This window comes from Diabrotica virgifera, chromosome 5 (assembly GCF_917563875.1).
Source record: "Diabrotica virgifera virgifera chromosome 5, PGI_DIABVI_V3a".
Taxonomy (NCBI): domain Eukaryota; kingdom Metazoa; phylum Arthropoda; class Insecta; order Coleoptera; family Chrysomelidae; genus Diabrotica; species Diabrotica virgifera.
In genome coordinates, this window is record NC_065447.1 from 242,172,854 (window position 1) to 242,189,745 (window position 16,892).

Genomic DNA, 16,892 nt, shown 5'->3' on the forward strand with positions numbered 1-16,892 from the left:
CAATCAAAAAAGTAATGATTACTTTTAAAAAAATGCAACACTACACTACACTGTCACATCAAAAATAATTTACTCTGAACAAATGACATTTACCAACAACAATTATCTGACAGTCCAAAGCATACTTTTCATAAATGAAATAATATTTGAAATCCTTTTTTAAGACTATAAGCAGTTCGACTGCGTTTTTATGGAAAACGGTTGAAATTATCATGTTTAAACAAGAGTACCAATTTTACGTAAAAATTATGTTTACGTCATATTTTCTAATAAAAATTACTAAAAAGTTTCACCAGGAAAAGTTTAGACTCAATTTGATCATCAGGAATGATCCACGTGGCGCCCTCTATGACAAAACGTAAAATTGTAGATAAAATACTATTTCTTTTCTAAGATTATGCCTCTGTGCCAATTTTGATAGCAATTTATAAATATACAGGGAAACAATTAGCAAAAAACGAAAAACAAAAATTAATTTTAACACCCTGTATCTTTTTCCTCAGCAACATTTTATTAAGGCATATTTGGCCCAATAGCCATATTTTGGTCCAAATAACCTGTCCTTAGTCTATGTCCCTATAGTTATGACTCACCCTGTATATTTACGCATATTACATACATGCAACGGTTGAAAATAGTGTCGCGCCCTCTTGACTAGCAATTAAAAAACAAAGGGGTTTTCGGTATTGTATTGCAAAAAGCTCTTCGGGATTTCATCAATCGATGTTTAAAGAATATCTGCCTGCCTTGGCAACATTGAAATTTTCAGTTTTTCACATAGGATTTGAAGGTTAAAAATGGCAGATTTCGAAATTTTTAATCGCTTATATGTCAAAAACTATCAACTTTAGAGAAAAGTCACCAAATACCTTTTCTGTTTCGAATCATCCAAAAAACCTAAAAAAACTTTGTTCGAAGCAAAAATAATAATTTTAGGAAAAAAACCAAAAAAAAAACGTTCAAACAATTTTTGATTCACTTTTGCACCTGGCAACATGCAAATTTGTTAAAAGGGGTCCTTTTTGAGTAAGATTGTGTAAAAAATCCGAATCAGAATATTTTTCCTAGCGGATGCGCAGTGGCTTTCTGGACTAAGATAGATAATATATAAATGACAAATTCAGAAACAGTTATTAAGAAAATCACCAAATGCAGTATCAGGCAGACCACGAAAAAGACCGAAAACGAGATAGGAGAACCAGATAACTGGGGACCTTAAGAAGATGGGAGCTAGAGAATGGAAAACATAGCCAAACAACAGGAACGAATGGAGAAAAATTGTAGAAGACGCCAAGTGACACAACCAATTTTTAATGCAGACTGATTCCTGGTGACAAATGAATTAAAAGAGTGCAAAGAGGGTGGTAATCACTCCTCTAGGAGTGTGGATGCCATGATGATGAGATTGGAATAATCATCAAGAACCCTACGCTATTCTCTACTGCTATTCTTTTATGATCAGTGGTCAGGCATTTCATGTGATTTTTCTTAGTTTTGAATAAATGGCAGTAGTGCTGATAAATTCATTTACGGCATAATTAAAAAAACGAAGACAAAATATAAAAATATATATTTATTAATTACTGTAATTCCATTACACATTATAGATAACAGACCAAAACTGGCCCAACATTTTTTCTGCTTTAATTTATCGTCTTTCGTAAGGCAGCAAAATCCATGGTTTGATAATCCAGACATCATTTTACAAAGATATATCTTTCAGACGCCATTTCTTCTTTAGTTAGTAACATATTGTATGCTTCCTCCACTTATTCCAATTTAATCTAAAAACTCAGTATACTCAATGTTTAATACTTGAAACCTGTTAAGATATAATCATATATTTTATTGTAGGTACTTAAATATCAATGTGATTTGTCAGAAAATGTGATTTGCGGAAGAATGGAGAATGTTCAAACTAATTCTATTATTCAAAAAAAGGAGATAAAAAACTGCCAGAACACTAAAGAGGTATAAACTTGTTAGCTACTACCATAAAATTTACAACTAAAATTTAACAAGAACTAATGAATCGGAGGATAGGTTTAGCAGATGAATACAGGGTTTTCATATTGGAAGATTGTGTACACATGCAATACTCATCATGAAGCAAGTTACTGATAGTACATTCTTTAAAGGTAAAATATTGCAAAACCTCTAAATTTTAAAGAACCGCTTGGATTGACATGAAATTTGGCATACACATAGCTAACCAGTCAAAGAAAAAAAGTGATATTGTGCCGATGTGTGCTTTTGTCCTAGGGGTGAATTTCACCCCCTTTTGGGGGTGAAAAAAATATGTTCAAAATAAGTCCGGAAATGGATAAAATGACTAATTCTAAGCAACTTTTGTTCTATAAAGTTTTTTCACCAAGTTAATACTTTTCGAATTATTTGCGAGTGAATACGTTAATTTTTCTACAAAATAACCGCGTTTTCAGACGGTTTTTCGCAAATAACTCAAAAAGTAAGTATTTGGTCGAAAAAAAAAAATCCTATCAAAAATATAGCACGTAAAAAAGTGAAAAACATGGTGTATATATTAGGTCACTATACCTAGTAGAAGCAGAGTTATAGCTAATGAAAAATAGGTTCATATTCGTCAAATTTGAAATCGAATATTTTAACGTGCCACAAACAAAAAACGAAGCACTTTATTGGGGAAAACTGATTTTAACTTTTTTAAAGTGTTTAACAATGCTTATTTTTGTTTTTTAAAAATTTTTTTTAGAATCAAAAGTAAACAAGTTACGCTCAAAATAAAGTTGGTTCCTTTTTATTGGTTAGAAATCGGGAAAATCACCCCCTAATTAGCATTTCAAATGAACTTAATTGTTACCACTTCACAAGTTTTTTACTTGTGTATGTATTGATCATATCAGGAGCTTGGAGGAGTAAGGGCGAACTGCAAAAACGATGTTTCGGGAAAACTGAGTTAAAGTTTACAAACATGTTAGAATAGTAAGGGCGAACAAGTGATGCTACTACATTATGCGGTTTATCGTCGCATTTCTACTATAGCGTGCGGTCTACCGAGGAATACTGTGTATAATATGTATTACAATACCGACAAAAATCTTAACAAAGTGAATAAAACGTGTAAATCTTAGGAATTATTATTTTAATTTTACGGCTTGTTCCCAACTAAAATAGTAAATTGATACAGTAAAGTATTAACTTGTAAAATTACTATAATAATCCTTCTTATTTATGCGTTATATTCACTTTGTAAAGATGGTTTTTGTCGGTGTCACGTTCTATCGGTACATCGGCTCATCACTACAACCTTTTCTCAGAAGCGTTGAACATAATAATGAAAGGCGTTGTTACAATTAATGTAAACATTAATGTAACATGTATAATTTGTGTTTAAGTTTAATTTCAAACTTCTCAAAATATTTGTCACATTTTCAAATTTTATTTACCCGTTGTCGGCATAATAGGCACGGCCGATTTTCGTCGATTAACTGGTTCCGTAAATAGATCGAAATAAATTATTTTAAACAATTTTATTTTGAGCTTTAGTTGTTCAGTATGTGTTAGCTGCTCAAAGGCGATTGTAAGTACTTACTTCCTGCTTCGTTTTTCCTTCATTAAGGTAATTTTTTCTCTTTCGTTTTCTTTTAGAGAAATCGCCAATCAGGTTAGGGCGTGTGGCCTATCTTTTGAGGCTGAATTAAAGCTTAAATTGCCTAATCCTCTGGATGTTACTGATCAAAGTAGTCTAAGATAAACCCTTATTATTAAGGATTTCTGGAGCTTTTCATAGGATGTCAGATTTTTGGTTTGGTTTATTCCCGGTGTCCCGATATAGAGGAGCACGTTCCGTAGGATTTGGGTTATTAGGATGAATATGGACTTCATGGTCTAGTTCCGGAGTGAGCACGTATTTTATGGTTGGACGAGTTCACATTTTTTGTTTGGAGTATGGCAATGTCAAAGTTAAGTACATAGTGTTTTAATCTTAAGAACTATTTGGGAATTTAACTTGAATTCGACTACAAATTATTTTAAATATTTATAGCTGTTCTGGGCCCTAGATGCGTTAAGCATAGTGGTACATTTTTCTTATTAAGTTAATTTTTTGTATCGGGTGACCAGGCGAGAAATTATCCGATAATTTTTTTCCTGGTCATTAACAAGCGATTCAAAGGTCCAAGATACATTTATAACGAACAACCTTGTAATTAAGTTCGTTAGTATAGAAAGATTTGTAAATTTTTGAATTAAATTATTTGATATGTTTTCTTTGTAACTTTTGATTGATCCTTCAGGAATTTATATAAAATAAAATAGAGTTTATTTTCTTTCAATAAATATATTCTTAGATTTGGTTATGAAGGTACGTTGTTTTATTTTATGTTTTATTTTATGTTTTATTTAATACACCCCAGGACGTATCTTGTTCGATGGTGATCCATACACCGTAAATACTCTTTCTTTTTTGTTTGGGTTTTGCTATTTAGTTTTTTTAGTAGGTACCTTGATGGTATTCCCAGGGTACAGTTATTGTAATAAGTAAGTGAATACCTGGCGCCCTATAGAGTATTTATTGGTGGATGATTCATTTTCGAACCTCCTAAGAAAGAAGCAATTTCCTTAGGAGAATACTCCCCTTGAAGATTGAAGAGGTCTCAGTGAAATTTTAGTTTCAAAGCCGGAGCTTTAAATTTTTTTGGCACTTTTGAGTAGTAAATTTTCTTGTACCTTCACAGTAATTTTTTATTCTGTAACAGCGTCTTTGTAAGCGGAAAGTTTATCGCCAAGTACTAATAAAAATTACAATATACAATAAACTTTATGCAAATTTAGTTTCTCTACTATTATATAAATTACACCCTAATCTTTTCCTACGGTATGGAAATCCTTCAGGTAGATCTTAAAAACTTACGAGGATTTTGTAAGATTTTTATGAAATAAAAAAAGAGGTTTAATACTTTTTATTCTATAAAAATAAACATCCCTAGTGTTTTTAATAAAATTCAAAAATAAAGCTTCAATTGAATTCAATTTGATTTTCATTGTCTACGGTTTGTTCGTCTTCTGTATCTCACCAATTAAAGCTACTAAGCTACAGAATTACAGAAACACCGGCGCGTTAACAGAGGAGAAGGGTCGAACCTTGAACGGAAACACAACGAAAGCCTGTGGGTTCGCCCTTACTCTTCTAGACGATTATGCAGTTCAGTTTCTGACATGAATGGATTGGTATAGTATTTCTTACGAAATTTTAGGAGTATGAAGGGCGAAACATGCTGTTATAATATACAGACGCATTCTTTAAAAGTATGTGAGAAAGATGAGACTATTTTTGAAATGACCATTTTTTGGGTTCGCCCTTACTCCTCCAAGCTCCTGATATTATCTGTAAGTTTCATCGGTTCAAAAGTCCTTATTATTGAAAGGGCTGTAGTTAAAAGGGCTTGAACGATTCGCTTCCCACGAGTGTATGCAAATTTAGAAACAAAGCAAAATATTCAGAAAAGTAAAGCCGACTTTTTTTATTGTTTAAGATTCTTGGTATCTCTAAAAATTTTTAAGTTATTTTGAAAAAAAGCACTTTTTCAAAATTAAAATTTTTAAAAATTTTACTTTAACCTTCCGATGACCAACCTTTTTTTGTTACACAGATGACCAAGGGGGGAAAAAGGATGACCAGGTCAAAAATGTCAAAAATGACAAATAACTAAAAAATTAAGTTTTTTTTTTATTTTATTTTTATGGCATGGACTTTATGTCATTTAGCCAGTCACAACATGAGTATTAGTGTCATGTGTAGTGTTTATATTGAGTAAGTGTCTTGTTACTTTGCAAAGTCGACGCCATTAGCGTAAAACTACTTGAAATTACACATAATAGACGGTATTTTACTAAACATCAACTTCAGAATATATTTTTTATACGTAAAATATAGGGAATTTTTTTTATTTCAAAATATGAGGATATCTAGAATGATATTAAAGTCAAATAAAAAAATAATGAGTTAAAAATTGAAAATACTATTGAATTTATTAAAGAAAAACATACGAGGGGGTCACAATTTCCCCCGCTTGGTCATCCGAAGGTTAAAACCAATTTTTTTCAAAAATAAGCACCATGAATCGATGAAACTTACAGATCATATAAACACAACATAAGTAAAGTTACTTGTGAAGCGGTAACAATTAATTTCATTTAAATTGCTAATTGAGGGGTGATCTCCCTGATTTTTTTTGCCACAACAAAAGGGACCAACTTAATTTTGAGCGTAACTTGCTTACATTTGATGATAGAAATTTTTTGTATAAAAACAGAAATAAAGCTTTTTTTTAAACACTTTAAGAAAGTTGTAATGTGTTTTCCCCAAGAATGCTTCATTATTTGGATATTTCACATTGAATTATTCTATTTGGAATTTTTCGAATATGAACCTATTTTTCATTAGCTATAACTCTGCTTTTGCTAGGTACAGAGACCTATTATATACACCATTTTTTTAACCTTTTTATAGGCTATAGTTTTTCTAAGAATATTTTTTTCGACAAAATGCTTACGTTTTGAGTTATTTGCGAAAAAACGTGGTTATTTTGTTGAAAAATGAACATATTCACTTGCAAATACCTCGAAAAGTATTGATTCAGTGAAAAAACTGTATAGAACAAAAATTGCTTAAAATTAGTCAGTTTATTCATTTCGGGACTTATCTTGGACATATATTTTTCACCCCCGAGATGGGGTGAAACTCACCCCCAGGACAAAAGCACACATCAGCACCATATCACTTTTTTCTTTGACATGTTAGCTATGCCTATGCCATATTTCATGTCAATCCAAGCGGTTCTTTAAAATCTACAGCAAAAACCGTGAAAGAATGTACTATGAGAAATCGCTAGAGTATAACAGACCAGCATTTCTGTGTATGATTGACTTGTAAGAATTTGACAGAGTAAGGGTCAAAGATGTAATTCATCTTTTGTATAGTAGGGAAGTGCGTCTAAATATCATAAAAACTTACAGAACCTTTAGACATAGGCAGCGGAATAAGACAAGGGGGTCCATTGAGCCAACTGCTTGTCAATTTGATAGATAGATATTTATTCATTTAATTCATTTAAATAGGTTACCCTAATATACAATAAATGTAGAGAATAGATATTACAAATCATTTACAAAAATCAAATATAACTAAGCAACATCAAATGAAATTAAACAAACTTTAAATAAATTTACAACATATAATACCATACAATACCCACCCATAAAAATTAACATAATAAAGTATTACATCACTTGTTTCTAATATACAGCTTAAGTTTGGTTTTAAAAGATTTTAGTGACATTGTATTTTTTAATCTAGAAGAAGCAATAAGAAAGATAAAGATTGGAAAAGCACCAGGAAGCGATGAAGTAGCACCAGAAATGATGAAATATATAGGAATAAAAGCAAAAGAAAAATTGTTATACATATATAACCTAATATGGAAGAGAAAAGTAATACCCAGAGAATGGACAAATGCAGTAATTATACCTATATACAAAAAAGGAAACACAAGAGACTGTAAGAACTATAGAGGTATATCACTACTATGTGTAGCAGCAAAAGTATACGAAACCATAATAGAAAGGAAAATCAGAAAAGAAATAGAACATAAATTAGAGGACGTACAAAGTGGATTCAGGAAAGGACACAACACACAAGACCATATATTTACCATGCAACAAGTAATAGAAAAAGCATTAAAGAAAAATAGAGAAATATACCTGAGCTTTATAGACATGGAAAAAGCCTTCGACTCAGTCAAAAGAAAAGATATATATGGGAAAGCCTAAAGAAGAAGGAAGTAAGCGAAGAACTGATAGAAGCAACAAAGAGTATATACATGAAAACAACAAATACAGTAAGAATGTTAAATATACAGTCAGAACCATTTGAAACAACTCAAGGAGTTAGACAAGGGGGAAGTCTCAGCCCAGTGCTATTCATAAATGTAATAGATGAGATAGTGAAAGAATGTAAGAAAACTTTCAAGAAATACTGCATCGGTTGGAACAGAATGCAAATGATAAACGCTGAGATGTGTATATTTGCAGACGACATAGTACTAATTGCGGAAACAGCAGAAAAACTGAAATACAACTTAGAGAAATGGAACCTAGAAGCAAGCAAATACAACTTAAACGTAAACAAAGAGAAGACTCAGATAATGAAAATATCAAGGAAACAAGGGACGGAAGATCAAATAGAAATAATGATAGACCAACATCAATTAATACAGACAAATTCATACAAATACTTAGGAACAGTAATCAACAACAAAGGAGACATAGAGGACGATCTTAACAACAGAATGGAAAACACAGGAAAACTATTCCAAGCACTAAATAGAGGATTCCTTAATAACAAAGAAATATCAACAAAGACCAAGATGACAATATACAAAACAATATATAGACCTACGGTGACATATGGAGCAGAAAATTGGATATTAAACAAAAGACACCAGAGCAGAATACAGGCAGCAGAGATGAAATACCTCAGAAGAACGATAGGAGTAAAAAGAACAGATAGAATCAGAAATGAAGAAATAAGAGAAAGACTCAAAATCAAGCCGATACTCGACTCAATCAAGAAGAAAAAATTGGCATGGTTCGGACATCTAACCCGGATGGACAATGATAGACAAGTGAAAAGAGTGTGGGAAGCCAAACAATAGGTAAGAATAGAAGAGGAAGGTCCATCAAAGAATGGAACAGTGACATTTCGCAGATACTGCAGAGTAAGGGTAAGACTTGGCAGGAAGCAACACAGATGGCATCCAATAGGAAGGAATGGAGAAAGTTCGTTAAGAGCTAGGACAATTCAGAAGATTGTAAAATATTGTAATTTATTGAATTGTAATTTAATGAATTGTATTATAAATGGCCCTACACCGAAAGGTACTAATGGGTCTACTGATTAAGTAAAGTAAGTAAAGTATTTTTTAATTCACCTGGTAGAGCGTTAAACTCATTAAAACCCCTGAATACTAATGAATTCATTGTCATTCTATAATTTGTTTTTGCAATGTAAATATTCCCCATATTCCTTGTAGCATAATCATGCACATTTTTATTGTACACTATAAACTGCTTTACTATAAACTGCCAATGGCGGATGAAATTATCAACAGTGCCAACAAAGGAAGAGGATAGAGAATGGTAAATAAAGAAGTAAAAATACTCTGTTACAGAGACCATGCAAGCATGGAAAGTGACAACTTTTCAAGGAGGTATCAAACCCAATGAACAAGCTGAATGGCTTATAAAGAGGAAGAAGAAAAAAACTCTGTTAAAGTGACTCATCTTAAAGCCACCTCATATAATCAAGAATTCAGGATACCTTCTTAACACATTGAACGCCGCAATGTATATAATATTACGGCTCTCTGGGCCGACTTATTCGTGGTTCATACAGTATAGCAGTCACTGCGAAGCAAGTGTTATTCGCACGGCCCTGTAAGTAAAATAAGCATGAATCGTATAAGACTCGTGTGGCATTCAACGTGTTAAATTTTACTTCTCCTACTCCTAGGTTGTGCTATCTCTTCAGGTCAGCGATTATCAGCAAAATCTTGTATTTACAAGGCATAATCAGGTGTTCATTATTGTCAGGATTCATTCATTAAAATATACTAAAAAATAAATTAAGTTCTACTTACCCATTTCTTCAAAGCTGCAGAATTAAAACTTAAATACAAGAAGTTATATTGGTCATTACATAGAAGCTCACAACTTACAATCAAAAATAAGGTAGGTATTCGTTTATAAACAAATCCTCCAACCAGTATGGCCCTATGGTTTACATTTATGGGACTGTACTAGTGAGAGTAACTATGTGTGTCTTTAAAGAGTCCAAAACCGAATACTAAGAAACATAGAGTCAACACTCCATAGTATATCTGTAAGAAAGACCTACATCGAGAACTTTGTGTAACAACAATTAAAGAAGAAACAAAGGAGATTGCTCAGGGTCACGAAAACCGACTCAACAACCATACAAATATGGAAGTGTTACAACTTTTAGATAATCAAGACCTAGTCCGCAGGCTCAAAAATACCAAACCTTTTGAACTCATTTCATGGTGATAAATGTATAAATGTCAGTTTAAATTTTTAAACAGTAAAGTGTGCAACAATAATCATTAGATTCTAAGGTGAACCGATGCATGGGAATACCTAGGGGACAGTACAGTAATATTGTTCTGAAGCTATTTCCTTGTGGCATTTTTATAATTACGTATTTTTTATGGGAAATAAGCCACAATTTTACTAAAAAATGAATTTATTAACGTTTCGAAGTATTTTGTATTTTGTAATTTATAATTTTATTATTATAATTTATAATTTATATTTTATAATTTCAATAGTATTTTGTATTTTGACAACGAAACTCGATTTGGGCTTCGAAACGTTAATAAATTCATTTTTTAGTAAAATTGTGGCTTATTTCCCATAAAAAATACGTAAGTACAGTAATAGTTTAAGTTAAAATGCATTGTTAATTAAATAAATAATAAAAAAAACTTACCCGTTTAGTAATATGTACTCTTAAACAGTGTAACTGATATATCGACAATCAGCAAAGGTAGTAAGATCCAAAGCGGTAACAGCACATGATACACTTGGAGATTCAGAGATATATATTCCAGCTTCAAACACAGTAAAACTTGAGTAGCAACCTTCAACATAACCACAAGGAGCAGAAGAATATTCTTGTTTTTAAATAAGTTTCTTATGGTGTCTTGTTTGCATCTAATGAAGATATTGAACAGGGCATCAATGAAAAGGATAAGGTCATAAACCCATAAGGGGAGGAATATAAGAAACCAATTCCAGTGGGTACGGGATTCTAAACGTAGACACAGGAGTATGAAGAATACTAGCAGGATAAACCAGGTGAATAAAGCCCTGTGCATCACCATTTCTTAGCTATTTGAGTATCGAACATGGATTGATAAATGTAGCCTCTATAAACAATTTCAACCTAAAATCATTCAACAATGGTCTTTTGTATTTTCTACTTGAGATTCTTGAGAAATATATTTATTTTGTTCTTCTTCTTCTTCCTTTTTTTTGGGTTTCGATTTTTTTTTAATCATTTACCCAGTACATGTTGTTGGTTATGCGCGTCTTGCTCAAGGCAATGCACAACCAGGTGTCCTGTCAACTTCAGATCTATTTTTTTTTTTTTGGTCCTATGTGGTCCTTGTCCTTCTTCTTGTTTTTCTGTAGCTAGAGGGGGAAAAGTGTTACAACATTTAAGGTTAACTTAAGACTTTTCTCGTTTGGGGGTAGCTTCCAAACATTTTCACATAGGTTTAGGGCTGGCTACCTTCGGTTAGGATTAAGGATTTTAAGGATACAAATATAATTTTTGACATTTTAGGAGATTCCCTGTATTTTCTGAAGTATTTATTTATTGTTATTGTTATTATTATTATTTTTTCAAAATTCTATAGATCTACTTGAAAAAATTTGATAAATTTATTGATTATCTTAATAACTTTATTCGAGGGTTTATATAAAATGCTCTGTAAAGATATTGGACTGTCTGTTCCAGCTTTTATTAGTTCTAGATACAAATCCATATCTTTATGTTTATTTATGGGGCACTCAAAGATGATGTGTACCAATGTTCCCATAGTACCGCATTCGCATATCGGTGTTTCCGTTTTGCCTATTTTGTGGAGATAACAAGGAGTTTTGCAATGTCCACTTCGTAAACGATTAAGGTTAGTAATATTGTTCCTACCCAAATATCCACATTTGTTATACCAAGGTTTTATAGGGAAACTATCCTGCAGTCCATAATAGTCCGGATATTTACCTTTAATTTGGGAATACCAGTTATTGTAAAATTGAGTCAAGATGTTCTTTTTTGTAACACAAAAGATATCTGTGCTGATGTTTTTTACATCATATGGTACTCTTAATTCTCTCCCAATATTGGCCAAGCTATCTGCCACCTCGTTGCCTTTAATCCCCTGATGTCCCGGTACCCATTCTAATCCTATTGAAAATCCCATATTATTTGCATCTACCAGTAGTTTTTTGGTCATTATAGTTACATAATCCATTTGGTCCCATTTGTGACTAGATATTTTGGATAAGGCACTTTTTGAATCTACAAAGATCACTGCTTTCATGATTTCCTTTTCAATACATACCGACATGGCTTTGTATACCGCTATTATTTCAGTTGTGCAGATTTGTGTGTAGTTATGGAGTCGTGACGAATATTTATAATTGATGCTTGGGATGTAAATTCCAAATCCCGATTGATTTGTTTGTGGGTCTATTGATCCATCTGTATATACGTGGGTATGATTATTATATATTCCACCATATTTAGCTATGAACCTTTCGTTCGATTCAATTTCATATTTTTCAAATTCTAGACTTTTAATTGTAATGGGGTATAGAAGAGTTTTTCTTTCTACCTCATATATAGGATTGATTTTATATCTAATTATGTTTTTTGTTTTTTTGAGTATATTTGTATATGCTAGTGAGTAATCAGGTATGACCTTGTTCCTCCAGAATCTATTGTTTGCATTTATTGCTTCGTTTAGCTTATTTAGACTCTTTACTATGATATTGTTTTTTTCCGGCATTTGTTTGAGTATATATTTATGTGCTAGTATCTCCCTTCTAACTTGTAACGTTGTTACTGAACATTCTGCTTGCAATATTAAGATGGGTGTAGAACGTAGACAACCCGTTACGATTCTCAAGGCAACATTCTGTACTTGTTCCAACCTCATCATCAAACTTTTACTGCAGGGGTTTAAAAGATTGGCTGCGTAATCTAAATGAGATCTAACTATTCCTTTGTATAAACTCAAAAGAATGTTCGGGTCAGCTCCCCATTTTGTACCACAAATTGCTCTCATGACATTTATTCCTTTGTTTGCTTTAGTTATCATGTCGTTAATTTGAATTGTCATATTCAAATTGCACTGTAAATGAAATCCCAGATACTTTATTTCATTTTTCCATGGAATTTCCATATTTTGATATATCAAATGTGGGAAGTTATAAGCCTGACTTCTTTTTCTAAATATTATTGCTTTTGATTTGTGTGCTGAAATTTTAAAGTTGTGTTTCTCAAACCACTCCTGTAAATTTATTATATGGGTATTTAAGGAATTAATTAGCTTGTATATATCAGATCCTTGCACCAGAATTACAAAATCATCTGCATATTGAAAACACTCCATCTCATGGTTTATTAAATCATGTAGGGATCTAGTATAGAGATTAAATAATATTGGACTGAGTGGAGACCCTTGAGGCAATCCAGTGGATGCTTGCATTGGGCCTAATATATTATTTGATTTGTCTTTAACGTAGATATTTCTGTTGAGCAAAAATTGCAAGATCAAGTTTGCATAAGTTATTGGGATGTCATACTTTAATAAGTATTTATATAGCAAATATATATTGACTGTATCATATGCCCTACTGATATCCAAAAAAATTCCAATTGTATTTAAATTTTTACTAAATCCAGTTCTAATATAATTAATTGTTAAAGCTAAGTTATCGTTGCACCCTTTGTTTCTTCTGAAACCTAACTGCTTAGGGCTTAGTATCGATTTTTTTTCCGTTATTTGTTCTATTCTTAATTTAATTATATTTTGCAAAATTTTGCCTACACATGACTCTAGAGCTATGTTTCTATAATTATCCTCACATAAAGGGTCTCTATTGGGTTTTAAAAAGGGAATGACAAGGGTGTTTTTCCATTCTTGTGGAAAACCTGTGTTTCTTTTAACTATTTGATTAAATATTTTTGACAATGTATCTAGCGCCACCAGGGGAAGTCTGTTTATCATGCTATATGTTACAAGATCTAAGCCAGTAGCCTTATCCTTTTTATTTATGACACTTATTATTTCTTGCCTTGAAATGTCCTCCACATCCTCGTTAGTTAGGGTAACCATGAACTCAGGATCTGTTATGTCAATTGCCAAATTATTTAATATGTTCTGAGCTATGTTTTTGTTGGGAAGTTTAGCAGGGATTACAGCATTTTGATATGTGGAGAATAGCTTAACTGTTCGCCATATTTCAGATAGAGGAGTGTCCCTTGTCAATCCATTGCAAAAGCTTTTGAAGCTATTTCTTTTTTTTGTTTTAAATATTTTTTTACTGTATGCAAATATTTTTTTGATTTCAATATAATTTTCATTGCTTGCTTCTTCCTTATATTTTTTAATTTTTTCTTTTCTTGTTTTTATTAAATTAGAGCATTCCTTATCCCACCAGGGAGGGCTTTTCTTTTTTCTTATAGATTTTTCTGTTTTCAAGAGAGGTATTTCCTCATCACTCACCATTTCCATAATTTGTGTAAATGAATTATAGTCTTCACACCCATTCTTCATCAAGTCTTCCATTTTTGAAGCATAATTCTCCCAATTGACATTCTTTGTATTTCTTTTATGACTTTTTTGTGTTACTATATTTTCATTTACAATTGCGATTTTGCAAGAAGTTGGAAAATGATCACTGCCTCCAGAATCCTCTAACACATCCCATTGGCATATATTTGCAATTTCCGAGGAAATTAGTGTTAGGTCTACCGCTGAGGCATTCTGTCCAGGTAGGGTAATCCGCGTGGGTCTCCCATCATTGCAGCAAACTAGATCCAAATCCTCTAAGGATTCAGCAATTATTCTTCCATTAACATTAACAGACACTTGACTTCCCCAAAGTGCATTATGTGCATTCATATCCCCCATTAAAATTTTATTTCCCCTGATTTTATTTATGCGTCCAACCCAACTATTTAAATTTATTTTTGCCCTAGGATGGATATAAATGTTAATAACTGTAATGTCCCAATCTATTATTTTTATTGCTAAAATTTGAATTTTACTAACATTATTATTATACCTATATACTATTTTGTGATCCAGACTATTATGAACCACAGTAGCTAGGCCACCATAACCATCCCCTCGATCCAACCTATGTATTTCATATCCTCTTAGATAGAAGTGATGATTATTTTTTAGCCAAGTTTCATTTAATAGAATTAATTTGGGTCTATGTTCGCTTATGAAATATTTCAGACTGTTATAGTTACTGCTTAAACTTTTTATGTTCCATTGGATAATAAGTGGATTCTTGATATCCATCTAAATCTAGCAACTTTTGGTTCGATGAGCTTTCATGTATAAATAGCTGGTTCAAGTAATTGATTATATGTTCCTTATGTTTCCAATCTAGTTTTTTTAATATCGCATTCAGTGTTTTTTCTGTGTCCCTCTCTAGTTGCTCTGTACGGGAACATCCAGGAGTCTCATTGTTTACTGCACGAGCTCTCTCTTCGCTTCTCCCATTTGGAGATAATAAATATTGATTGTGTACTTCTTTATTGTATGTCTTATTTGTTTCATTAGCCTTTCTTTTATTTTTGTTTGAGTTATTCTCCATTTTTCTACTAAACAGGTGTTCAGGGTTACTCTTTACATTTTCTATCCATCGCATATTGATGGGAATTGTCTCTAAATTATTTATTTGAGTTTTATGTAATGTTGGGAATTCCTCCTGGCTCATTCTGAATATATTATTCTCTTGCGATTTTCTAGTAGAAACATAAGGAAATCTCTCGCATGCCTCGTAGTATGAAAGATTGTCCAGAGACATGACAGCCTTAATATTCCGCTGTCTCACATACTCTGGACACTCCTCATAGGTACTTATATGAAAGCTGCTATTACAATGTAAACATTTCATCGAACAATCCCCTTCATGTATTTTTTCCGCGCAGTTTTTGCATTTTTCTCCCCCTCTACAAAGATTTTTTGTGTGTCCAAAAAGAAAACACCGATAACATTGAACCACTGGTATCATGTATGGTTTTACCCTAAAAGGGATCCCATATATATTCACTTCCTTCGGGATTACTTTTCCCGAAAAGGTAAATGCGACCGTTTCTGTATCAATATATTTCTCCGTGTCATATTTAGACTTCCGTTTAAATCGTCTTATTTCTAGTACTTTAATGTTGGCCGAAGCCAATCCCGAAAATTTGATTAGATCTGCATCCGATATACTAGTATCTACATTATTAACGACTCCCCTACATGTTACGTTATTTGCCGGAATAAACAATTCATATCCATCATTTCTGACCACGTCATTTAAAACAAATTTATTAGCATCCTCCCATTTCTTGAAAGCAACGCTAATTCGGTTTTTTCCTTTTTTGCTAAGTTTAAGTACATTCTCGATTTTTTTGTCATTTATGTATTTTGCTAATTTCAAAAAACTATAATTACCGACGTTATCGCCTTTTGACTCCATAAATACCTCAAAGGGACCGGTATCAGTGTACTGATAATAGAAATGTTTTTTTCCTTTTTTTATTTCATTGTTATTATTAGTGATTGAATTAGCATTGCTATCAAGTAATGGTGTATTCTTTAAACTACTATTATTTTCAGTGTTTTCTATATTATCTAACATCTCCTCATCACCGGGGGGGTTAGCCCCCCCGGTAGTATCCCCCATAATTAACCCTGTAATGCAAAGCTGTCTCTTTTTTACCTAACTAGATAATGTATAATTTATTTTATTCAAAGAAAGTACAGGAAATTTAGGAATTCAACAGATAGGAAATTTGTTAGTTACCTCTATTATGTAGTTCCTATTTTGTTTTTGTCGCCTGCGTTTTTTTTTGAATTATCACTTCCACACTGAACTGTCACACAACCGAACGTTACGAAAGCTCATACAGAAGTATATATATTTATTTTGTTGACATTGTGATTGTGATTGACATATTTGAAAATTGAAAGTCACAGCTGTTACTGTCAATGTCACTTATGACAGGCCCGCAACTACAATTACGAAAACCTATAATA

General features: G+C 32.3%; 1 protein-coding gene and 1 long non-coding RNA gene across 2 annotated transcripts in view; both read right to left on the reverse strand.

Moving 5' to 3' along the window:
• Positions 1 to 1,555: 1,555 nt before the first annotated feature.
• LOC114325124 (uncharacterized) overlaps positions 1,556 to 16,892 on the reverse strand; it is a 134,823-nt gene continuing 119,486 nt past the window's right edge. The window contains exon 6 of the mRNA XM_028273071.2: positions 1,556 to 1,784. Coding sequence (XP_028128872.1) covers positions 1,780 to 1,784 — 5 coding nt within the window. The 3' untranslated portion in view covers positions 1,556 to 1,779. The remainder of the gene's footprint in view (positions 1,785 to 16,892) is intronic.
• On the reverse strand, positions 11,132 to 16,788 carry LOC114331376 (uncharacterized). Its single transcript, XR_003652629.2, has 2 exons — positions 16,660 to 16,788; positions 11,132 to 11,250 (listed from the first exon to the last, which is right to left on the reverse strand). It is a non-coding gene; the product is annotated as an uncharacterized LOC114331376 (long non-coding RNA).